General features: G+C 42.2%; 1 protein-coding gene across 3 annotated transcripts in view; it reads left to right on the top strand.

Moving 5' to 3' along the window:
• Window positions 1-26,631, top strand: part of smarca2 (SWI/SNF related BAF chromatin remodeling complex subunit ATPase 2) — a 167,431-nt gene that overhangs the window by 87,312 nt on the left and 53,488 nt on the right. For all 3 annotated transcript variants that reach the window (XM_061980411.1, XM_061980410.1, XM_061980409.1), the window contains exons 19-24: window positions 3,823-4,065; window positions 4,335-4,448; window positions 11,510-11,614; window positions 12,941-13,027; window positions 18,689-18,735; window positions 19,395-19,561. In XM_061980411.1, the coding sequence (XP_061836395.1) occupies window positions 3,823-4,065; window positions 4,335-4,448; window positions 11,510-11,614; window positions 12,941-13,027; window positions 18,689-18,735; window positions 19,395-19,561 (763 nt within the window). The remainder of the gene's footprint in view (window positions 1-3,822; window positions 4,066-4,334; window positions 4,449-11,509; window positions 11,615-12,940; window positions 13,028-18,688; window positions 18,736-19,394; window positions 19,562-26,631) is intronic.

The following is a 26,631-nucleotide window of genomic DNA, read 5'->3' as shown; positions in this document are numbered from 1 at the left end:
CTTTATCGTTGGAAATGCATCTGCTTTGAGTGTCGCAGGATATCCACACATTCTTGCCATCTCTGTCGTAGCATAGCTTTCGTCGGTAAAGTGTGCGGAACAAACGTCCAATTTCTTGCCACTTTTGCATCTTTGGGCCACTGGTGCAACTTGAATCCGCCCCCTGTTCGTGTTGTTACATCCTCCGACAACACACCGACGAGGCATGATGTCTCCAAGGTACGGAAAACAGTCGAAAAAACAGAAAATAGCAGAGCTGATTTGACTCGGTGTTTGAGAAAATGGCGGATTTCTTCCCGATGTGACGCCACGTTGTGACGTCATCGCTCCGAGAGCGAATATTAGAAAGGCGTTTAATTCGCCAAAATTCACCCATTTAGAGTTCGGAAATCGGTTAAAAAAATATATGGTCTTTTTTCTGCAACATCAAGGTATATATTGACGCTTACATAGGTCTGGTGATAATGTTCCCCTTTAAGTCCGAGCATTATAAGTTTGTACATGTATCAATAAGTGCTTTGAATACATTATGCTTGTGTAAGGTACTTTTTTGAAGCCTTTATTTTGTTAGCGCAGTCAGGCCCCATTATTGTGAAGGGGGGAAATGTGCTGCTGTTTTGAGCTTGACAAGTTAGAAGACGACTTGAGTTTGTTTAAAAAAAAAAGAAAAAAGAAAGAGACTCTTATGTTGCGACTGCTGTCCAGATTGTACATTGATCTTACATCGATGATGTGGTTCACAACAACACAAGTAGATGAGATGTGTTGCGGGTGTATGGATTGTACTTGTTTGCTTTAGCTTCGTAGTTTAGACATAATCGTTGTTTCAAGTGGCCGTCTTGACATTGTTTAGTGCAGGACTCGGCGGTTGAGTGTTTCGAGGATGAATGAGCGGTCCCGGTCACGTTATTTTTCCAAACAATTGTTCCTTCTCCTCACAATGACAGCATTTCAATCACATTTATGTCCATTTCTGTGAAATTTTTTATTTTTATGATTGTGAGAAGCCAAAATCGAAATTGACCAGTCCTACCTGTATGACAGCTACACATTTTACGTGGAATATTGCAGGCTGTACAGCATATAAAGGTTTTATTGGTTTTTTTTTTATTATCACTGAACGACCGTGGAACTAGGGCTGGGCGATATGGCCTTTTATTAATATCTCGATATTTTTAGGCCATGTCCCGATACACGATATATATCTCCATATTTTGCCTTAGCCTTGAATGAACACTTGATGCATATAATCACAGCAGTATGATGATTCTATGTGTCTACATTAAAACATTCTTCTTCATACTTCTTTAATATATGCTCATTTTAAACTTTCATGCAGAGAGGGAAATCACAACTAAGTCAATTTACCAAAACTGTATTTATTAAACAGTTATTCAGCAGTGGTACAAACATTCATGTCATTTCAAAACAGAAAGTGCAAGATTGTCAGAGACATTTTAAAACAAGCTATTAGTGCACTTTTGTGCATGATGTCACTAAGATAACATATCAAAACAACACTAAATTTAAGTGCACTTTTTGTACAGAACGCCACTACAATAGTTTAAAACAAATAAAGTGCACTTTTGTGCATGATGTCACACAAGATATTTCAAAAACTGTCAAATAAAAATGAGCTGCATAATAAGAAATCAAATAGTGTATGTCCTTCACTATGTGGGAGTTTACTGCGGACGTTATTTCCTTCTGTTTTTGACTATTTTTTTCATACGGTGTTGCTTCGGCATTTTGTTGGGTGTGGCACCGGCCAGAGATGTTAACATGCGGAGTTTCAAGCACTCTTCATTCTCTAGCGGGTGACTTTCCAAACGATGCTACGAATTAGCATTAATGCTACTTTTTGTCGCAACGCTTTTACTTGACATATTACGGTTGTCTGTTCAGCATCTTCCCGCTTGAAGCCAAACCACCGCCAGACGATGGACCCCGTGCTGTTTTTCTTGGGAATTAATTCTTCCTCCATTTGTTACCAGATTCGCACCTTCTTTCTCGTATTACCACTCGCACCGTTCCGCTAGCATCACAGCTAATGTTACCCATTCCGCTACCTCTCTGCTCTGTGAGGACGTATGACAGGTATGTGCGAAGGAGAGACACGAAAGAGTGAGAAGAGCCTGTAGTCTTAAAGGGGAACATTATCATACTTTAAGAATGGTTAAAACCATTAAAAATCAGTTCCCAGTGGCTTATTATATTTTTCGAAGTTTTTTTCAAAATTTTACCCATCACGCAATATCCCTAAAAAAACTTCAAAGTGCCTAATTTTAACTATCGTTATATACACCCGTCCATTTTCCTGTGACATCACATAGTGAAGCCAACACAAACAAACATGGCGGAAAGAACAGCAAGCTATAGCGACATTAGCTCGGATTCAGACTCGGATTTCAGCGGCTTAAGCGATTCAACAGATTACGCATGTATTGAAACGGATGGTTGTAGTGTGGAGGCAGGTAGCGAAAACGAAATTGAAGAAGAAACTGAAGCTATTGAGCCATATCGGTTTGAACCGTATGCAAGCGAAACCGACGAAAACGACACGACAGCCAGCGACACGGGAGAAAGCGAGGACGAATTCAGCGATCGCCTTCTAACCAACGATTGGTATGTGTTTGTTTGGCATTAAAGGAAACTAACAACTATGAACTAGGTTTACAGCATATGAAATACATTTGGCAACAACATGCACTTTGAGAGTGCAGACAGCCCAATTTTCATCAATTAATATATTCTGTAGACGTACCCTCATCCGCGCTCTTTTCCTGAAAGCTGATCTGTCCAGTTTTGGAGTTGATGTCAGCAGGCCAGGGAAGCTAGGGTCGATATTCTTCTCTTGATCATCTTCGGTGGCATAAGGGACGGTGTGAGCCAAGACATCCAGGGGGTTTAGCTCGCTCGTCTGCGGGAACAAACTGCCGCCATTGCTTGCCGTGCTACCGAGGTCCTTTGTCCCTGAATTGCTCACACACTCCGGCAGATTCAATGGGGGTCTGGCGGCAGATTTCTTTGACTTTATCGTTGGAAATGCATCTGCTTTGAGTGTCGCAGGATATCCACACATTCTTGCCATCTCTGTCGTAGCATAGCTTTCGTCGGTAAAGTGTGCGGAACAAACGTCCAATTTCTTGCCACTTTCGCATCTTTGGGCCACTGGTGCAACTTGAATCCGTCCCTGTTCGTGTTGTTACACCCTCCGACAACACACCGACGAGGCATGATGTCTCCAAGGTACGGAAAACAGTCGAAAAAACGGAAAATAACAGAGCTGATTTGACTCGGTGTTTGAGAAAATGGCGGATTGCTTTCCGATGTGACGCCACGTTGTGACGTCATCGCTCCGAGAGCGAATATTAGAAAGGCGTTTAATTCACCAAAATTCACCCATTTAGAGTTCGGAAATCAGTTAAAAAAATATATGGTCTTTTTTCTGCAACATCAAGGTATATATTGACGCTTACATAGGTCTGGTGATAATGTTCCCCTTTAATGCCCGCAGCTAAAAGCCACTGCGTGAGAATGTATACTCGAATATCACGATATAGTCATTTTCTATATCGCACAGAGACAAACCCGCGATGTATCGAGTATATTCGATATATCGCCCAGCCCTATGTGGAACACATTATTTATATTTTTGTTATTTTTTATGGGGACAATTTTCAAACCCTGTTAAGCAGCAGCATTTGACTATAAAGGTTACCCTCTCTGTATGAATACAAGTATATTTAGAACTTAGCAGGAACGTCTCTTTTTTTTAGCTGTAATGGTGTGGAAACAATTAAATGGATCCCTTTGTCGCAGATCCGCTGGAAGTACATGATTGTGGACGAGGGTCACCGCATGAAGAATCACCACTGCAAGCTGACCCAGGTGCTGAATACTCACTACGTGGCCCCCCGCCGCCTCCTCCTCACCGGCACGCCACTGCAGAACAAACTGCCCGAGCTGTGGGCGCTGCTCAACTTTCTGCTGCCCACCATCTTTAAGAGCTGCACTACCTTTGAGCAGTGGTTCAACGCCCCCTTCGCCATGACGGGGGAGAGGGTACGTGTTTGGAAGTTCCTACACATTCTCAAAGTGTTGCATTCAAGCAAACTGTACAAACTAAAATGTAGTTGTTGCTCAAGGCACATGTATTAACAAATAAATGAATCAATAAAGCATCAGTCTAACTGCAAGCTTTAGCCCTTGGCAAGGAGAGGACCTTGCCTTAAGACTTCACCCTCAGGCAAAAAGCAGGATCCATGCATAGCTCTCATGTAAAATACATCAAGAAGTTTCCCCTCTAAAAACAAACGTGTGACTTTGTTCAGGTTGACCTGAATGAGGAGGAGACCATCCTGATTATTCGCCGCCTGCACAAAGTGCTCCGTCCCTTCCTGCTTCGCCGCCTAAAGAAAGAGGTGGAGTCTCAGCTGCCGGAGAAGGTGAGGAATCACCTTTTTTATTTGGCGAATACGGTTCTTGCAAATTAGGGCTACAACTAACGACTATTTTGTTCGTCGATTTGTCATGGACTAGCTTAATGATTAGTCGACTAATCGGATCATAAAGCGTACACATATTCAGTGGCTTTAATTTAGCCATCGACTGAGATAAATGGTAAATGGGTTATACAAACCCCGTTTCCATATGAGTTGGGAAATTGTGTTAGATGTAAATATAAACGGAATACAATGATTTGCAAATCATTTTCAACCCATATTCAGTTGAATATGCTACAAAGACAACATATTTGATGTTCAGACTGATAAACATTTTTTTTTTTTGCAAATAATCATTAACTTTAGAATTTGATGCCAGCAACACGTGACAAAGAAGTTGGGAAAGGTGGCAATAAATACTGATAAAGTTGAGGAATGCTCATCAAACACTTATTTGGAACATCCCACAGGTGAACAGGCAAATTGGGAACAGGTGGGTGCCATGATTGGGTATAAAAGTAGATTCCATGAAATGCTCAGTCATTCACAAACAGGGATGGAGCGAGGGTCACCGCTTTGTCAACAAATGCGTGAGCAAATTGTTGAACAGTTTAAGAAAAACCTTTCTCAACCAGCTATTGCAAGGAATTTAGGGATTTCACCATCTACGGTCCGTAATATCATCAAAGGGTTCAGAGAATCTGGAGAAATCACTGCACGTAAGCAGCTAAGCCCGTGACCTTCGATCCCTCAGGCTGTACTGCATCAACAAGTGACATCAGTGTGTAAAGGATATCACCACATGGGCTCAGAAACACTTCAGAAACCCACTGTTGGTAACTACAGTTGGTCGCTACATCGGTAAGTGCAAGTTAAAACTCTCCTATGCAAGGCGAAAACCATTTATCAACAACACCCAGAAACGCCGTCGGCTTCGCTGGGCCTGAGCTCATCTAAGATGGACTGATACAAAGTGGAAAAGTGTTCTGTGGTCTGACGAGTCCACATTTCAAATTGTTTTTGGAAACTGTGGACGTCGTGTCCTCCGGACCAAAGAGGAAAAGAACCATCCGGATTGTTATAGGCGCAAAGTTGAAAAGCCAGCATCTGTGATGGTATGGGGGTGTATTAGTGCCCAAGACATGGGTAACTTACACATCTGTTAAGGCGCCATTAATGCTGAAAGGTACATACAGGTTTTGGAGCAACATATGTTGCCATCCAAGCAACGTTACCATGGACGCCCCTGCTTATTTCAGCAAGACAATGCCAAGCCACGTGTTACATCAACGTGGCTTCATAGTAAAAGAGTGCGGGTACTAGACTGGCCTGCCTGTAGTCCAGACCTGTCTCCCATTGAAAATGTGTGGCGCATTATGAAGCCTAAAATACCACAACGGAGACCCCCGGACTGTTGAACAACTTAAGCTGTACATCAAGCAAGAATGGGAAAGAATTCCACCTGAGAAGCTTAAAAAATGTGTCTCCTCAGTTCCCAAACGTTTACTGAGTGTTGTTAAAAGGAAAGGCCATGTAACACAGTGGTGAACATGCCCTTTCCCAACTACTTTGGCACGTGTTGCAGCCATGAAATTCTAAGTTAATTATTATTTGCAAAAAAAAAAAATAAAGTTTATGAGTTTGAACATCAAATATCTTGTCTTTGTAGTGCATTCAATTGAATATGGGTTGAAAAGGATTTGCAAATCATTGTATTCCGTTTATATTTACATCTAAAACAATTTCCCAACTCATATGGAAACAGGGTTTGTACATAGGGATTGTGAATAATAGACTAAATTCCAAACAAAGTGCAGTTCCACTTGAAGGCTGCAAAAAATAATTAATGTAGGGGAAAGAATGGTCATTGGCCATTACACTTATACAACAGCATTAAATATGGATATTCTCTACCCTTTACAGCTTGAACAGCTTCCACTCGTCTGGGGAAACTTTCTATTTCAGTCCATTGGACTTTTTTGTTGTCAATTTACGAGGGTGGTGAAATGGACTGTTGCCTCACAATCATGGCCCACAGGTGATTGATGGCCGTATTTCTCACCAGACTCATCCAAGCATGCCTTAATTGACCTCGCTGTGTGCAGAAAAATACCTTCTCCGAACACAGAGTTAGATGCATACAGTTGTCCAAAGGGAGGAGCCAAAAACATCTGATTGGTTAATTATTTAGCTAAGAGTCTTTTGTCCATACAATACACAGGGGTTAAAAAAAACGCCTCAGGCACCTTCTTATACGGACCTAAACCCCTAGTTAATAATTTCTTTAAATATTTAAAGTTTTAACGAGACACTTCAATTTTGACTGGCAAAGCTTTTATAGACTTGACATGACTTTAAAGTAGCTCAAAGTTAACATAACACTTAAAAATACAGCAACAGCGTATGTTACCATCAGTGGTTTAACAGAACACATGAAAAAAGTCTATTTTTCACAATTATTAATTACCATCCATCCATCCATCCATCGTCTTCCGCTTATCCGAGGTCGGGTCGCGGGGGCAGCAGCTTAAGCAGGGAAGCCCAGACTTCCCTCTCCCCAGCCACTTCGTCCAGCTCCTCCCGGGGGATCCCGAGGCGTTCCCAGGCCAGCCGGGAGAGATAGTCTTCCCAGCGTGTCCTGGGTCTTCCCCGTGGCCTCCTACCGGTCGGACGTGCCCGAAACACCTTCCTAGGGAGGCGTTCGGGTGGCATCCTGACCAGATGCCCGAACCACCTCATCTGGCTCCTCTCGATGTGGAGGAGCAGCGGCTTTACTTTGAGCTCCCCCCGAATGACAGAGCTTCTCACCCTATCTCTAAGGGAGAGCCCCGCCACTTGGCGGAGGAAACTCATTTCGGCCGCTTGTACCCGTGATCTTGTCCTTTCGGTCATGACCCAAAGCTCATGACCATAGGTGAGGATGGGAACGTAGATCGACCGGTAAATTGAGAGCTTTGCCTTCCGGCTCAGCTCCTTCTTCACCACAACGGATCGATACAGCGTCCGCATTACTGAAGACGCCGCACCGATCCGCCTGTCGATCTCACGATCCACTCTTCCCCCACTCGTGAACAAGACTCCGAGGTACTTGAACTCCTCCACTTGGGGCAATATCTCCTCCCCAACCCGGAGATGGCACTCCACCCTTTTCCGGGAGAGAACCATGGACTCGGACTTGGAGGTGCTGATTCCCATCCCAGTCGCTTCACACTCGGCTGCGAACCGATCCAGTGAGAGCTGAAGATCTTGGCCGGAGGAAGCCATCAGGACCACATCATCTGCAAATAGCAGTGACCTAATCCTGCAGCCACCAAACCAGATCCCCTCAACGCCCTGACTGCGCCTAGAAATTCTGTCCATAAAGGTTATGAACAGAATCGGTGACAAAGGGCAGCCTTGGCGGAGTCCAACCCTCACTGGAAACGTGTCCGACTTACTGCCGGCAATGCGGACCAAGCTCTGACACTGATCATACAGGGAGCGAACTGCCACAATAAGACAGTCCGTTACTCCATACTCTCTGAGCACTCCCCACAGGACTTCCCGGGGTACACGGTCGAATGCCTTCTCCAAGTCCACAAAGCACATGTAGACTGGTTGGGCAAACTCCCATGCACCCTCAAGGACCCTGCCGAGAGTATAGAGCTGGTCCACAGTTCCACGACCAGGACGAAAACCACACTGTTCCTCCTGAATCCGAGGTTCGACTATCCGGCGTAGCCTCCTCTCCAGTACACCTGAATAGACCTTACCGGGAAGGCTGAGGAGGGTGATCCCACGATAGTTGGAACACACCCTCCGGTTCCCCTTCTTAAAGAGAGGAACCACCACTCCGGTCTGCCAATCCAGAGGTACCGCCCCCGTATTAATTACATAAAATAAAAATTGTTTGTCGGTCAAAGAAGAAAACACATACACAAAAGGACTCCCAGAGAAACGACGAGCAATCTTTCCTCTGAAAGCACAAACCTAGTCTGGCACATACACTCAGAGGTGGGCTGGACAATTAATAGAATTTTAATCTCCATTTCGAATGTGCATGCAAGTGACTAAACTTGTAAAACGGATGAGTGAGCGATAGTGAAAACGACCACGTGGACTCGAAGTTTGGGATCTCACCATGTTTGCTACTTTTTATTTGACGCAGCACTAGTATGCCAAATCAATAATCAATCAACTCAACAAAAAAAACTAAGGCCATATAAATTCCTCGTTAATGTGACCGCGGACGGAATCACATAATCGGCCAAAAGGCAGAATATAAGGAAAATTGACATAAATGTGATTGAAATGTTGTCATTGTGAGGAGAAGGAACATTTGTTTCAGAAAATAATTTGTCCGGTACCGTCCTGAACTAAACCATGTCGAAACGGCCACTTGAAACAAAGATTACAACTAAACTACGAAGCTAAAGCTAGCAGAACAATCCATCTCACCTGCTTGTGTTGTTGTAAACAACATCACCAATGTACAAATCAATGTACAAACAGGACTGCAGTGGCAACTTGAAAGGCTCTCTCTTTTATTTATTTTTTTAATAGCCTCAATCAAGTCATCTGCTTGAGGCTTCCCATCAGCAACACACTTCCCCCCCCTTCACAATAATACAGCTCTGCGCAACATCCAGTCTGACTGCAATAACAAAATAACGGTTTCAAAAAAAGTACCTTACACAAGCATAATGTACTTAAAGCATGCATTGATACATTTACACAACACTGACTTTTTGCAGTGTATGGGAACGGAAATAATTGCGCTGAGGCAATAAGATCCGATATTGCTTAAAATGACCAAAATACGGTAAAAATTGTACATATTGCATATTGTCATGAATGTGACTGTTACTACATTATATATAAACTTCCATCCATCCATCCATTTTCTACCGCTTGTCCCGTTCGTTGCAGTGTGTATTTAAAGTTTGATGGAGGGTTTTGAAGTTGTCTTAGAGGGCTTTGAAGGCTACAACGGCGACTCCCATTAGCCGCATCTTGCAAGCATTTTTTGTAATCATCTTTAGAATCTTAAAAAAAATAAAAGACGTGTGTTCTCGTCCCCTCTTATTAATTGTCAACGATCGGCAAAATGTTTTTAAAAAAGTGCGGTTCGCATTTAAATATCAAATAAAATATTTCCAGCTCTAGTTCAGAGGCATGAAAAGAAAGACATAACGCACCTTGGACATTAGGATGTTCTACACCTTTGCAAGAGGAATAACTGCTCTTATTTCAATTTATTTGAATACCTCTGATAAACCAAAATAAAATAATCATCATCATGCGCACTGTGCACATTGCTGTGATGTGTGTTTGCTTTACTGCACCATTCTGTTAGCAGATTAAAAAAAAAAGAAAAAAAGTTGCTTTCACGCTACTGTGCCTCCCTTAAAGGCCTACTGAAATGCGATTTTCTTATTTAAACGGGGATAGCAGGTCCATTCTATGTGTCATACTTGATCATTTCGCGACATTTTTGCTGAAAGGATTTAGTAGAGAACATCGACGATAAAGTTCGCAACTTTCGGTCGCTGATAAAAAAGCCTTGTCTGTACCGGAAGTAGCAGACGAGTAGCGTGACGTCACAGGTTGTGGAGCTCCTCACATCTGCACATTGTTTACAATCATGGCCACCAGTAGCGAGAGCGATTCGGACCGAGAAAGCGACGATTTCCCCATTAATTTGAGCGAGGATGAAAGATTTGTGGATGAGGAAAGTGAGAGTGAAGGACTAGAGGGCAGTGGGAGCGATTCAGATAGGGAAGATGCTGTGAGAGGCGGGTGGGACCTGATATTCAGCTGGGAATTACTAAAACAGTAAATAAACACAAGACATATATATACTCTATTAGCCACAACACAACCAGGCTTATATTTAATATGCCACAAATTAATCCCGCATAACAAACACCTCCCCCCTCCCGTCCATATAACCCGCCAATACAACTCAAACACCTGCACAACACACTCAATCCCACAGCCCAAAGTACCGTTCACCTCCCCAAAGTTCATACAGCACATATATTTCCCCAAAGTCCCCAAAGTTACGTAGGTGACATGCACATAGCGGCACGCACGTACGGGCAAGCGATCAAATGTTTGGAAGCCGCAGCTGCATGCGTACTCACGGTACCGTGTCTGCGCATCCAACTCAAAGTCCTCCTGGTAAGAGTCTCTGTTGTCCCAGTTCTCCACAGGCTAATGAAACACCGGCTGTGTTATCCGGCACAACAGTCAAGAGGTGCATTCTACGGCGGGGGTGCGTTATCCGGCACAACACCTGCCGCAATACACCGCTTCCCACCTACAGCTTTCTTCTTTGCTGTCTCCATTGTTCATTGAACAAATTGCAAAAGATTCATCAACACAGATGTCCAGAATACTGTGGAATTTTGCGATGAAAACAGACGACTTAATAGCTGGCCACCATGCTGTCCCAAAATGTCCTCTACAATCCGTGACGTCACGCGCTGACGTCATCATACCGAGACGTTTTCAGCAGGATATTTCGCGCAAAATTTAAAATTGCACTTTAGTAACCCGGCCGTATTGGCATGTGTTGCAATGTTAAGATTTCATCATTGATATATAAACTATCAGACTGCGTGGTCGGTAGTAGTGGGTTTCAGTAGGCCTTTAAAGTGCTCTACCTTTTCACTGATGTACATATAAACACATTTCAACTGGAGCCATTTAAACTGCCATACTAACGCACTTCTTGATGGAATAGGAAGGATTCAAACATACGTTTTACAGGGATCATGTTCACTTTTTTGTGTTCATAACAGTACTTAAGATGACATCATGCGCCAAGGGTAGCATTTTCTATCTGACATTCGTCGGGTGTAATTGTCATCACAGATAAGGAAGATTCACGCGGCTGCCATCTCTTCTGGAAAATGGGAATCACTTTTTTTTAAGCTGACAAGATCAACACGAGAGATGATTGTTGTTACTTAAAAACTTTGGATAATTCATGAACTGAATTGATTGACAGTCCGTCGTTGCCTATAAGAGGAGTGAGAAGAATGACTGTCAACTCTTGTTTTCATCGCCTCTTTGCACAGGTGGAGTATGTCATCAAATGTGACATGTCGGCCATCCAGAAGGTTCTGTACAGGCACATGCAGAAAGGCATCCTCCTCACAGACGGCTCAGAAAAAGACAAGAAGGTACAATCAAGCTGACGCCCCTCTTGTAGCTGTCAGTGTGACAAAGAGGGCGTCATGGCGACACCTCAGGCTGTGAGACCCGCAGGGACCATGAATGTTTTTTGCATTTTTGCTTATGTTTGTGACATCAGAAGCTCTTAAAGCAAAGTTGTCCAAAAAAACCGGGCTTTTTAAAAAAATCTAAAGACAGTGACAGCATCAGGAAGATTGCATCACATATCAGCTTAACCCTTGTGTAATGTTCATATTGTTGTTACTCAACCAGCCTTTGTGGGTCTGATGGACCCGTTGCATTTTGTGGCTTTTAATGCCTCACAATCAAACACTTTTATGTCAAAATACTGAACAGACCTTATTCCAACAAACATCTGTTCAGTATTTTAACATAAAAGTGTTTGACTGTGAGGCATTAAAAGCCACAAAATGCAACGGGTCCATCAGACCCACAAACGCTGGCTGAGTAACAACAATATGAACGTTGCACGGAAAATTTCTCTGCCAGTTTCTGCATCCCACAGGGATTCTCCTTTTGTGTTTCTGCATCTACGGTTCCCACACAAGGTTGCAACATTGTTTGTCAACATTGTCTGCTCTCATTTTCTCGCACATTTGACCCTCTGATGTTCTGTGTACCTAAACTCTGTCCTCCTCCTGTCTAGGCCTGCTGTGTGTGTGTGTGTGTGTGTGTGTGTGTGTGTGTGTGTGTGTGTGTGTGTGTGTGTGTGTGTGTGTGTGTGTGTGTGTGTGTGTGTGTGTGTGTGTGTGTGTGTGTGTGTTGTGGTACACAGAACATCAATTTCCACACTTCTATTAGCCCCGGGTCCAGTGGACCCGGACATCTTATATGTAATAGAAATGTGTAGGGGGGGTGTATGGAGTGTGGTCATTAAATATGTATTCTGATATATGTTCTTCACAGAAAATGAGCCAAAGTCAGTGAGTCTCAGTTTGAAAAATGAATTAATTGTATCATTTTTCTTTTAATAAAAAATGGAAACGGGTCCCACAGACCCGAACACCACACAAGGGTTAAGTGTTAGAGTGTTACTGCAAATACAATGGAACCTCTGAGCATCGGAGCTCAACAGTTTCAAGTTTAAACTGTCACCAGTGGTCAATGTTGGAGGTAATTCCACTCCTCATGGTCATACAAGTGACAAAATAGGTTAAACCCTTTGCTAATGCATGACAAATGGATTAGATGTACAGCCACATGCTATACAATACATGCTACCAACTCAAAGTGTCTCTTTAATAAGCAGTAGACTTTGTTAGAAATGTTGCTTTGCTTGAGGATGTCATGTGTTTGTATTTTCATTGTCTCAGGGTAAAGGAGGCGCAAAGACCTTGATGAACACCATCATGCAGCTGAAGAAGATCTGCAACCATCCATACATGTTCCAACACATCGAGGTGAGCAAAAGCCTCAGACCTTTTTAAAGATGCCATAATATAATATTTTTCACCCATTTTAAAGACAGGCCAGAGCCACAATTGAGTTTTAGAAGTGTGTTGTCCAAAATCTAGCCTTGATGCTGAGATTATAGTTAAAGTACCAATGATTGTCACACACACACACACACACACTAGGTGTGGCGAAATTATTCTCTGCATTTGACCCATCACCCTTGATCACCCCCTGGGAGGTGAGGGGAGCAGTGCGCAGCAGCGGTGGCCGTGCCCGGGGATCATTTTTGGTGATTTAACCCCCAATTCCAACCCTTGATGCTGAGTGCCAAGCAGGGAGGTAATGGGTCCCATTTGTATAGTCTTTGGTATGACTCGGTCGGGGTTTGAACTCACGACCTACCGATCTCAGGGCGGACACTCTAACCACTGAGCAGGTGCAGGTGTCAGAATGTATTTAGAGGCTGCACCCAGGTAGGAGAGGTAAGAATACTTTTTTAACATCAGCAGGACGCAAGAATATCAGTGAAAAAAACCCCAGGAGGCTGCAGTCGGAGCTGAGTGAAACCACGGGAGATAAACGGTCAAAACAAGAACAGCTTTAGCAAAAAGGATCGTAAACCTGAAACGTCCACAAGGAAGGTTGTATGATGTTGAAAAGCATAAACAGAAATGGCGAGGCGAAGATCCAAACAGATGTACAAACTGGCAACTGCAGACAGCAGTTGAGCAGTGAGACTTATTATTATTAGCATTTATTTAACCAGGTAAAATCCCATTGAGATCAAAGACCTCTTTTCCAAGGGAGACCTGGCCAAGAGGGCAGCAGCAAGGTTACATTAAAAACAGTAAACAAATACATATAACATCACATTTACAACATTAAAACTTGCTCACATGACACATGTGCATACAGACAAGGTAGACTGCAGTCCTTTCACAGAAGCTTTAAACTCATTCAACGTAACTAGAGTTTGAAGTTTAATATTCGATTGTAGGTTATTCCAAGCCTTCGGTGCTGAAAACCTAAATGCTTTCTTGCCCAGTTCAGTTCTTACTTTTGGGACGACAAATTGCAGAACATTCATTGAACGAAGATTGTGACTTCCTTGTTTCTTTGTTAAAAGACAAGACAGATAAGATGGAGTGATACCCAGAATGGTTTTGTAGATGAAAACATAGCAATGATTGAGGCGTCGAGCACATAAAGATGTCCAGTTAACCATTGAGTATAACACACAATGGTGAGTAAGGGGAGCGCAGTTGGTGATGAATCTCAGTGCCCCGTGGTACACACTATCCAGCTTATGGAGACAACCAGCAGTAGCATTCATGTACAACACATCTCCATAGTCAATAATAGCTAAAAAGGTTGTTTCCACCAATTTCTGTTTCACAGTAAAAGAAAAGCAAGACTTGTTTCTATAATAAAATCCCAGTAATAGTTTCAGTTTTTTTACAACATACTGAATGTGCTCCTTAAAACTCAAGTGGTCATCAATTAAAAATCCTAAATATTTAAAAGCAGATACTAACATAATTTGTTGCCAATTTCTTGTTAAAATGTTCTCACACAGTGCTGATCTTACAGTTTTTGATGTGGTAAAGAGCATACACTTTGTTTTCTCTGCATTTAAAACCAGTTGAAGATAGCAAAGTTGTTCTTGTACTCTTGTCAAATGCATGTTGTAGATATTTAAAAGCCTCAGCAAGAGTGGGTGCTGTGCAGTATATGATAGTATCATCAGCATAGAAATGGAAAGTTGAGTTCTGAATATTCTGTCCAAGATTATTTATGTAAATAGTGAATAATAAGGGGCCCGACACAGAACCTTGAGGGACACCCTTTTTCACTTGCAGTAGGTCCGAGGAGGAACCTTCTATCTGATAGTACCACAGCATATTTCAGCCTAAGGGCTGAAATATGCTGTGGTGTCCCCTCTGACGACGTCTTCATTCCTTTATAGCTCTTCTGCTGGCGCTGATGGTTGACTTGCAATTCTCCTCCAAAACACTAAGCAGTGTCTCCCGAGGGACAAGCTGTTTCGGTATTTTGTAGAGAGCGTGGTCTTGCACCTTCATGGCAGAGAGAGAATTTGCTCGTGCTAAAAACGCTATGAAAGCTGCTTGCAGTCCGCCACTTTTATTGTACCCGGCCACTCAGATTACCTTGAGGATTAGTTCCACCCTGTATTCCTCGCTGATGTAAAGTGAGGAGGAGTGACCAGACAGTTTGGTAGAACATGTAAGGCTGCGGAGTCACGACAGTGTGACTTGTTGTGCTGTAAAGCTGTTGTGCATGTGTTGATGTAAAACAAGTAATGTGTGCAGTTGCGTGCGTTCTTTGATATAACCATACTTGCCAACCCTCCCGAATTTTCTGGGAGACTCCCGAAATTCAGCGCCTCTCCCGAAAACCTCCCGGGACAAATATTCTCCCGAAAATCTCCCGATTTACAGCCGGAGCTGGAAGCCACGCCCCCTCCAGCTCCATGCAGACCTGAGTGAGGACAGCCTTTTTTCATGACGGGAGGACAACAGGGTGACAAGAACTAAATCATCCAGACTAGAGATAAATTGTATTATTATGTTTATCTTACCTAAAAATAAATATATTAATTTAAAAAAAAAAAAAAAAAAAAATGTTTACTATATTTTGCTAAAAACATCAAAATTAAGTATTTTTATTTGTATTTTTTCGTGACTCCTTATTACATCCAGCCATACAATTATACATTAAAACAAACATATTTGATTTTAAATTATCATAATAATTCATTTAAAATGACCATATTTAATTATTAAAATAATTTCTTGTTTATCAACAACTTTAGCATTTTATTTATCACATTTTGAAACTCTCAGAAGCCAAGTTATGTTATATTCCTTAATATTTATTTATGCAAGTTTGAAGTATCAATTATCTAAACACAGTTTTGTTTGCATATTTTCAGGATGTATATATATATATATATATATATATATATGTATGTATGAAATACTTGACTTTGTGAATTCTAGCTGTCAATATACTCCTCCCCTCTTAACCACGCCCCCAACCACCGCTCCACCCCGACCACGCCCCCAACCACCCCCGACCACGCCCCCAATCCACACCTCCCGAAATCGGAGGTCTCAAGGTTGGCAAGTATGGATATAACTAGTGCCAGCATGTTGATAAGAAAGGTGATAAATAGATAGATAGATAGTACTTTATTGATTCCTTCAGGAGAGTTCCCTCAGGAAAATTAAAAGATTTAATTCAAGAAAATTAAAAGACTTACCGTAATTGAAGAAAGAAGTTGTATGAGGTTGCATTCGTACCTTCCTCCTTCCGCAGCCTCCGTAGCAGAACCTCCAGGTTCTGTAATAACTTCTTCCCTCAGGCCGTAAGACTCTTGAACGCATTAAAATAATGCCCTCAATTCCCCCCAAAAATTGATTAACTCGCTGCAATGTAAAGACAAAATAACATACATCCATAAACATGGATGCATATGCAAAAGTGCAATATATTTATCTGTACAGTAGAGATGCGCGGATAGGCAATTATTTCATCCGCAACCGCATCACAAAAGTCGTCAACCATCCGCCATCCACCCGAACTAACATTTAATCAAAACCGCACCAGCCCGCCATCCGCCACCCGCCCGTTGTTATATATCTAATATAGACGATGCAAGGCATTAGTGAGGTTATAAAGCTTTTGCCTGTTAAAGAAAGGAGACTGATCCAATGCAGCAGAGACATTCAATGCGTGCCACGCTGTCACGGCCCAGACGCACACCAGTGCGCAATCATCTGGGAGCCGCGCTGAGCGCACCTCCAAGCGCACTCGCGCCACTCAAACTGCTGCAGGCAGCTGCGTTCTATCTTGTTTTAACATCCTGTGGCACTCTTCTGGGATCACGGCGGACGAAACTGCTCATGCTCAGGGTGTTTGTGGAGGTTCGGGGTTTTGCACAAATGTGATGCACCATGTTAGATGTCCCGGTTTTGTGACTGTCGTCGACATAAACAGCGTCGCAGCTCTTGCAAATCATGTAGCCAGCATTACTATCATCCTGATTTACAACCTCATAAAAACGAGTCCACGCTGAACTTTTCTGGCCTTTTTTTCCCCTGGTCTTTAGTATTCCCTTTTTTAGTTTGTCGCGTACCACGTTTGCTGCCGGCGTTGCCATCTCTTTTTTTTTTCTTCTGTTGTGGCATGCTGCAGGTGCCTGCTCGTTTTTCGTATGTGGGTAACAACATTTAACTATGTATATATATTTCCGAATTGGTTTAACTGCCACCCGCCTGAATCTATTTAAAATCAATTTTTTTTTTATTTCAACCGCCCGACCTGACCCGCGGATAAAATCTAATTTTTTTTTATTTCAACCGCCCGACCCGCGGATAATCCGCGGACCCCGCGGTTGTGTCCGCAAACCGCGCATCTCTACTGTACAGTAATCTATTTATTTATATCTGCACCTTATTGCTTTTTTATCCTGCACTACCATGAGCTAATGTATGAAATTTCGTTCTTATCTGTACTGTAAAGTTCAAATTTGAATGACAATAAAAAATATAATAAAATTTAAAAAAAGGAAGTCTAGTCTAGTCTTATCGATCTCGAGCGACTACAATAAATGTAACAGTGATGTTATAAACGTTCATTCATCCTTTTTATTTGCTGTTTGTGTATCCTTTATAAAAGTGTTTTGTGTTAACATTTTTTTGGTGTCTGGAATACATTAATAGGATTTACATCGTTTTCGTATGATTTGGCGATTTAAATCCTGTTCGGCCCGCAATTCAAAATATATTTTGGCTCCTATTTGACTTCCCTGCTCTGTAGAAACATATTAATCTTAGATCCTAGTACAGGGGTCGGCAACCCGCGGCTCTAGAGCCGCATGCGGCCCTTTAGCGCCGCCCTAGTGGCTCCCTGGAGCTTTTCCAAAGATGTATGAAAAATCGAAAAAGATGAGAGGAAAGAATTTATTTTTTGTTTTAATATGGTTTCTGTAGGAGGCCAAACATGACACAAACCTCCCTAATTGTTATAAATCCCACTGTTTATATTAAACATGCTTCACTGATTGAGTATTTGGCGAGCGCTGTTTTGTCCTACTAATTTTGGCGGTCCTTGAACTCACCGTAGTTTGTTTACATGTATAACTTTCTCCGACTTTCTAAGACGTGTTTTATGCCACTTCTTTTTCTGTCTCATTTTGTCCACCAAACTTTTAACGTTGTGCATGAATGCACAAAGGTGAGTTTTGTTGATGTTATTGACTTGTGTGGAGTGCTAATCAGACATATTTGGTCACTGCATGATTGCAAGCTAATCGATGCTAACATGCTATTTAGGCTAGCTATATGTACATATTGCATCATAATGCCTCGTTTGTAGCTATATTTGAGCTCATTTAGTTTCCTTTAAGTCCTCTTAATTCAATGTATACCTCATGACACACTATCTGTATGTAAAAAATGTTTGCGGCTCCAGACAGATTTGTTTTTGTATTTTTGGTCCAATATGGCTCTTTCAACATTTTGGGTTGCCGACCCCTGTCCTAGTAAAATTACTTTTGCATGATGGGAACCTTTAAGATAACAAAGTATACCTTTATTGAGTCACGTTTGATTGCTTATGCTAATAAATATTTTCCACGCTAGGAATCGTTTGCTGAGCATATGGGATATCCAAACGGCATCATCAGCGGGTAAGTTGCCCACACCCCTCAAAAGAAAACAAAGTCATAACTTCCCTCCAAACACAATGAATCGACATTCAATTTAATGAGTATCTTACGGTACATGAAAGCAGAAATTGCCCTTCCCTATCTGCAGTTAATCAGCGGCACAACACTGCTGTAATTCAGTGACTGTTTCATCAAAAAAGACGATGACACAGATATACAGGAACAATAGCAATTATTGGGAACATTTCACTTTGAATAGAACAATTGCACATGTGCTGTCTTTTCAGTTGTTGTGTTGCATCTAGTTATAGATATTCTGCATCGTCCTGTGCCTTCTCATTCAAGACCGTGACAAGTTCATTTCTAGTACATTTAAATTGGCTAAATGTCACCAGCTCAGGCCTGCATTGTGATGGGAATTGGCTATGAGTGTTCTTAGCCGCCGTATGTAAAGCGTCTGGTCTCAAAAGGGCTAATTAAAATAAAAATAATGAGCTGCTGCTTGTCCTCGTGCGCGAGTGAATGAACCAAATGTGTCCCACACCCTTGGACCAAGTGTTTAATCATGTGTTTTGCATGTGGGACAGGACAGTGTCAGTAATAGCAGACGTGTTGTAATGAACAATCTGACACGACAACACATTAAAGAATGACATTTATGCTGTTCCATTCCAACCCAGACCTGATCTGTACCGAGCCTCTGGGAAGTTTGAGCTTCTCGATCGCATCCTGCCAAAGCTGCTGGCCACCAACCACCGAGTTCTGCTCTTCTGCCAGATGACCACGCTCATGACCATCATGGAGGACTACTTTGGCCACCGCAACTTTCAGTATTTACGCCTGGATGGTAAGGCTGGGCCTCTGTAGACACATTTTTTAAAACATAAATCTTTCCTTTACATGTTCTGTCAACGGATCATCTAAATTAGGGGTTCTTAACCTTTTTGACCTTGGGGCCTAACTTTTCCACTACAGAGGGACCTGAGACCCACTCATACAAACCCCGTTTCCATATGAGTTGGGAAATTGTGTTAGATGTAAATATAAACGGAATACAATGATTTGCAAATCCTTTTCAACCCATATTCAATTGAATGCACTACAAAGACAACATATTTGATGTTCAAACTCATAAACTTTATTTTTTTTTGCAAATAATAATTAACTTAGAATTTCATGGCTGCAACACGTGCCAAAGTAGTTGGGAAAGGGCATATTCACCACTGTGTTACATGGCCTTTCCTTTTAACAACACCCCGTAAACGTTTGGGAACTGAGGAGACACATTTTTTAAGCTTCTCAGGTGGAATTCTTTCCCATTCTTGCTTGATGTACAGCTTAAGTTGTTCAACAGTCCGGGGGTCTCCGTTGTGGTATTTTAGGCTTCATAATGCGCCACACATTTTCAATGGGAGACAGGTCTGGACTACAGGCAGGCCAGTCTAGTACCCGCAGTCTTTTACTATGAAGCCACGTTGATGTAACACGTGGCTTGGCATTGTCTTGCTGAAATAAGCAGGGGCGTCCATGGTAACGTTGCTTGGATGGCAACATATGTTGCTCCAAAACCTATATGTACCTTTCAGCATTAATGGCCCCTTCACAGATGTGTAAGTTACCCATGTCTTGGGCACTAATACACCCCCATACCATCACAGATGTTGGCTTTTCAACTTTGCGGATGGTTCTTTTCCTCTTTGGTCCGGAGGACACGACGTCCACAGTTTCCAAAAACAATTTGAAATGTGGACTCGTCAGACCACAGAACACTTTTCCACTTTGTATCAGTCCATCTTAGATGAGCTCAGGCCCAGCAAAGCCGACGGCATTTCTGGGTGTTGTTGATAAACTGTTTTCGCCTTGCATAGGAGAGTTTTGACTTGCACTTACAGATGTAGCGACCAACTGTAGTTACTGACAGTGGGTTTCTGAAGTGTTCCTGAGCCCATGTGGTGATATCCTTTACACACTGATGTCGCTTGTTGATGCAGTACAGCCTGAGGGATCGAAGGTCACGGGCTTAGCTGCTTACGTGCAGTGATTTCTCCAGATTCTCTGAACCCTTTGATGATATTACGGACCGTAGATGGTGAAATCCCTAAATTCCTTGCAATAGCTGTTTGAGAAAGGTTTTTCTTAAACTGTTCAACAATTTGCTCACGCATTTGTTGACAAAGTGGTGACCCTCGCCCCATCCTTGTTTGTGAATGACTGAGCATTTCATGGAATCTACTTTTATACCCAATCATGGCACCCACCTGTTCCCAATTTGCCTGCACACCTGTGGGATGTTCCAAATAAGTGTTTGATGAGCATTCCTCAACTTTATCAGTATTTATTGCCACCTTTCCCAACTTCTTTGTCACGTGTTGCTGGCATCAAATTCTAAAGTTAGTGATTATTTGCAAAAAAAAAAAGTTTATCAGTTTGAACATCAAATATGTTGTCTTTGTAGCATATTCAACTGAATATGGGTTGAAAATGATCTAACACAATTTCCCAACTCATATGGAAACGGGGTTTGTATATTAACACTGAATTAGTAATCTTACTCTTGATTTTAAATAAATAAATAAATAAATGGGTTGTACTTGTATAGCGCTTTTCTACCTTCAAGGTACTCAAAGCGCTTTGACACTACTTCCACATTTACCCATTCACACACACATTCACACACTGATGGAGGGAGCTGCCATGCAAGGCGCTAACCAGCACCCATCAGGAGCAAGGGTGAAGTGTCTTGCTCAGGACACAACGGACATGACGAGGTTGGTACTAGGTGGGGATTGAACCAGGGACCCTCGGGTCGCGCACGGCCATTCTTCCACTGCGCCACGCCTATTTCTAGCCTACTTACCTTGTCAAATTATTTGAAAGCACGTGTTAATCACAAAGATTATTATTAAGGCTTAGGTCAGGTTGATTACAAAATAAATACTAATTAAATATACTGCAACAGAAAGAACTCAAAAGCTGATGAAATACAAATGTACATACAATTACGCTAAGCTAAAATTAATCAATTGTAACTAAATAGATAATAATATGTATGTTTTTTAACTAAATTGTCAATAGAATTAAAGTGAAAATACAGCTCCACCACTTTAGTCATAATTTTTGCCCTAAAGAAATGTTCCTATGACTTTAGCTCCTGCCACTAGTGGTGGAAAAGTGTTTTACACCTGACCACAGCTGAGAAACAGATATATTTTTGGCCAGGTGGCGTTCACGGCCCAACAATAGGGGCCCTATGGTAAAGAAACACTGATCTATATAATGAATGAATGATCTTTATTTGTCATTGTGCATGTACAGGTACAGTCCAACGAAATTTAGGTTGCTTCCCTGAGGTGCTTTGCATTTAAAAAAAAAGAAGAAACCACACAATATACACAATATGCAATATACAATATGGCCTAAGACCACTCTAAGAGGCAATGTAAAAAAAACGAGACAATAAAAAGTATAAAGTGACTAGTAAACTGACTAGAGAGGAGTAATGCTGGTTCCCAGTGTGCTGAGGGGGTGGTAGTCAGTATTTCCTAACATATAACCAATAAAAAATCATTTTTTCACTCGTTATTGGGGTTTTAAGATCCCGTGTAGTTAGGATCCACTTAATTTTATCCCGTTTCAACGAATAAACGTTTAGATAATGAACATGATTTCTTTGATGCATGCACTGGCTAAATAACCCAAAATTTGGATTTATGCTGATTTTAATGCAAATTTTACAGCGATTCACTGATAACATATTATTTTATCAATTAAGAGACTGGCAACTGAATCGACCATTTTAAAACACTGAACATGCTTGTACAACATACGGTCAGTCACTACTGCCAATTTACATTTGTATGTACTCATGTAAGTTGCTGTGTTAATGTGCAAGTAATTACATTCTTTAAAGGCCTACTGAAATGCGATTTTCTTATTCAAACGGGGATAGCAGGTCCATTCTATGTGTCATACTTGATCATTTTGCAATATTGCCATATTTTTGCTCAAAAGGATTTAGTAGAGAACATCGACGATAAATTTCGCAACTTTTGGTCGCTGATAAAAAAGCCTTGCCTGTACCGGAAGTAGCAGACGAGTAGCGTGACGTCACAGGTTGTGGAGCTCCTCACATCCGCACATTGTTTACAATCATGGCCACCAGTAGCGAGAGCGATTTGGACCGAGAAAGCGACGATTTCCCCATTAATTTGAGCGAGGATGAAAGATTTGTGGATGAGGAAAGTGAGAGTGAAGGACTAGAGGGCAGTGGGAGCGATTCAGATAGAGAAGATGCTGTGAGAGGCGGGTGAGACCTGATATTCAGCTGGGAATGACTAAAACAGTAAATAAACACAAGACATATACAGGTAAAAGCCAGTAAATTAGAATATTTTGAAAAACTTGATTTATTTCAGTAATTGCATTCAAAAGGTGTAACTTGTACATTATATTTATTCATTGCACACAGACTGATGCATTCAAATGTTTATTTCATTTAATTTTGATGATTTGAAGTGGCAACAAATGAAAATCCAAAATTCCGTGTGTTACAAAATTAGAATATTACTTAAGGCTAATACAAAAAAGGGATTTTTAGAAATGTTGGCCAACTGAAAAGTATGAAAATGAAAAATATGAGCATGTACAATACTCAATACTTGGTTGGAGCTCCTTTTGCCTCAATTACTGCGTTAATGCGGCGTGGCATGGAGTCGATGAGTTTCTGGCACTGCTCAGGTGTTATGAGAGCCCAGGTTGCTCTGATAGTGGCCTTCAACTCTTCTGCGTTTTTGGGTCTGGCATTCTGCATCTTCCTTTTCACAATACCCCACAGATTTTCTATGGGGCTAAGGTCAGGGGAGTTGGCGGGCCAATTTAGAACAGAAATACCATGGTCCGTAAACCAGGCACGGGTAGATTTTGCGCTGTGTGCAGGCGCCAAGTCCTGTTGGAACTTGAAATCTCCATCTCCATAGAGCAGGTCAGCAGCAGGAAGCATGAAGTGCTCTAAAACTTGCTGGTAGACGGCTGCGTTGACCCTGGATCTCAGGAAACAGAGTGGACCGACACCAGCAGATGACATGGCACCCCAAACCATCACCCAACCATGCAAATTTTGCATTTCTTTTGGAAATCGAGGTCCCAGAGTCTGGAGGAAGACAGGAGAGGCACAGGATCCACGTTGCCTGAAGTCTAGTGTAAAGTTTCCACCATCAGTGAAGGTTTGGGGTGCCATGTCATCTGCTGGTGTCGGTCCACTCTGTTTCCTGAGATCCAGGGTCAACGCAGCCGTCTACCAGCAAGTTTTAGAGCACTTCATGCTTCCTGCTGCTGACCTGCTCTATGGAGATGGAGATTTCAAGTTCCAACAGGACTTGGCGCCTGCACACAGCGCAAAATCTACCCGTGCCTGGTTTACGGACCATGGTATTTCTGTTCTAAATTGGCCCGCCAACTCCCCTGACCTTAGCCCCATAGAAAATCTGTGGGGTATTGTGAAAAGGAAGATGCAGAATGCCAGACCCAAAAACGCAGAAGAGTTGAAGGCCACTATCAGAGCAACCTGGGCTCTCATAACACCTGAGCAGTGCCAGAAACTCATCGACTCCATGCCACGCCGCATTAACGCAGTAATTGAGGCAAAAGGAGCTCCAACCAAGTATTGAGTATTGTACATGCTCATATTTTTCATTTTCATACTTTTCAGTTGGCCAACATTTCTAAAAATCCCTTTTTTGTATTAGCCTTAAGTAATATTCTAATTTTGTGACACACGGAATTTTGGATTTTCATTTGTTGCCACTTCAAATCATCAAAATTAAATGAAATAAACATTTGAATGCATCAGTCTGTGTGCAATGAATAAATATAATGTACAAGTTACACCTTTTGAATGCAATTACTGAAATAAATCAAGTTTTTCAAAATATTCTAATTTACTGGCTTTTACCTGTATATACTCTATTAGCCACAACACAACCAGGCTTATATTTAATATGCCACAAATTAATCCCGCATAACAAACACCTCCCCCCTCCCGTCCATATAACCCGCCAATACAACTCAAACACCTGCACAACACACTCAATCCCATAGCTCAAAGTACCGTTCACCTCCCCAAAGTTCATACAGCACATATATTTCCCCAAAGTCCCCAAAGTTACGTACGTGACATGCACATAGCGGCACGCACGTACGGGCAAGCGATCAAATGTTTGGAAGCCGCAGCTGCATGCGTACTCACGGTACCGTGTCTGCGTATCCAACTCAAAGTCCTCCTGGTAAGAGTCTCTGTTGTCCCAGTTCTCCACAGGCCAATGGTAAAGCTTGACTGTCATCTTTCGGGAATGTAAACAATGAAACACCGGCTGTGTTATCCGACACACCAGTCAGGGGGTGCATTCTACGGCGGGGGTGCGTGATCCGGCACAACACCTGCCGCAATACACCGCTTCCCACCTACAGCTTTCTTCTTTGCTGTCTCTATTGTTCATTGAACAAATTGCAAAAGATTCACCAACACAGATGTCCAGAATTCTGTGGAATTTTGCGATTAAAACAGACGACTTAATAGCTGGCCACCATGCTGTCCCAAAATGTCCTCTACAATCCGTGACATCACGCGCAGGCGTCATCATACCGAGTCGTTTTCAGCAGGATATATTGCGCGAAATTTAAAATTGCACTTTAGTAAGCTAACCCGGCCGTATTGGCATGTGTTGCAGTGTTAAGATTTCATCATTGATATATAAACTATCAGACTGCGTGGTCGGTAGTAGTGGGTTTCAGTAGGCCTTTAAATTCTGCAATTTATTTAACCCATAAAGAAGATAGGGATATAATTAGAGAAAAGCTGTTTAAAAATTCTTAAAAAAAATAGAGCAAGTTCTTTGGAAACTTAAATAATGATTTGGCGTACGAGAGAAAGTGAAATGCGAAAGGTAACTCTCTGACCTCAGGGTCCTTTGTAAAGGAAGTAGTATTGCAGACCTGCCAAATCGTCTGGATTCTCCAAGAAATGTCCCTTATCTACTGACATTCCCATACTTTGATGTTTTTACCTAAATAGTAAATACTATAGCTTCTGCCCGGACGTTGAAAGGATGATGAGGAGGAGGTTGATCGTCAATCTCTATAATGAAACGAACAACATACTTTTGGCCGCAAGCACGGCACAATATTATTTGCAAACTTCTTATCAACATGAAGCTCTCCGCTCTCACCTTCACCCACGCACACTGGCTCCCCCTTCCTGTTCCCTGTCCTCCTCGCTTGCTTAATATTCACAGCCTCGGAAATGATAAAACTCCAAGGCAAACAAGGCTATTTTCAAAAACTCCCGGGCATTTCTTGAATTTCAACTTTTGGCATGATCTCTGATATTGTGCCACTTAGCAGCAACGGAACAAATGTTGTTCAAGCAATAAGGAGATAACTGGTCAGTCAACGTTACTGTACCAGCATGAGCTTATCGTAAACAATATTATGGCGAGTGTAACATGCGTGAATTTAATGGCGTCAGCTGAGTAGTGCAATTACGCTGAAATACATCTCCTATTGAGAAGTCCCAGATCCTTGTGTGGAGTTCAGCGACCTACAAGGATCTGTATGGCGTCACATTAGTGCCAAAAATCCGAGCGCATAAAAACTGTTATCGCGCGCTGATTCTCCACTTCGTGCGCGCGCGACACCCTTTTTGCGCGCGCGCGGTGCCTTTCTGTGCGCGCGCGGTGCCTTTTTGCGCGCGCGGTGCCTTTCTGCGCGCTCTCTGTGTACTCCTGGCATCTTTCCTCGCGCTGTCATGTTTCTTTTTGGCACTTTGGGGGCGGGTATGCTTAGACGGCCCCTTCTTTCTGATTGGTCAGGCGAAAAATGCTGAAAAATGCTCAGAGCCAATCAGAAGTATAGCAGGGCGGG

Source organism: Nerophis lumbriciformis, linkage group LG20, assembly GCF_033978685.3.
Source record: "Nerophis lumbriciformis linkage group LG20, RoL_Nlum_v2.1, whole genome shotgun sequence".
Classification (NCBI taxonomy): Eukaryota; Metazoa; Chordata; class Actinopteri; order Syngnathiformes; family Syngnathidae; genus Nerophis; species Nerophis lumbriciformis.
Note: the sequence above shows the minus strand (reverse complement) of the source record. Positions and strands in the feature narration are given on the sequence as shown.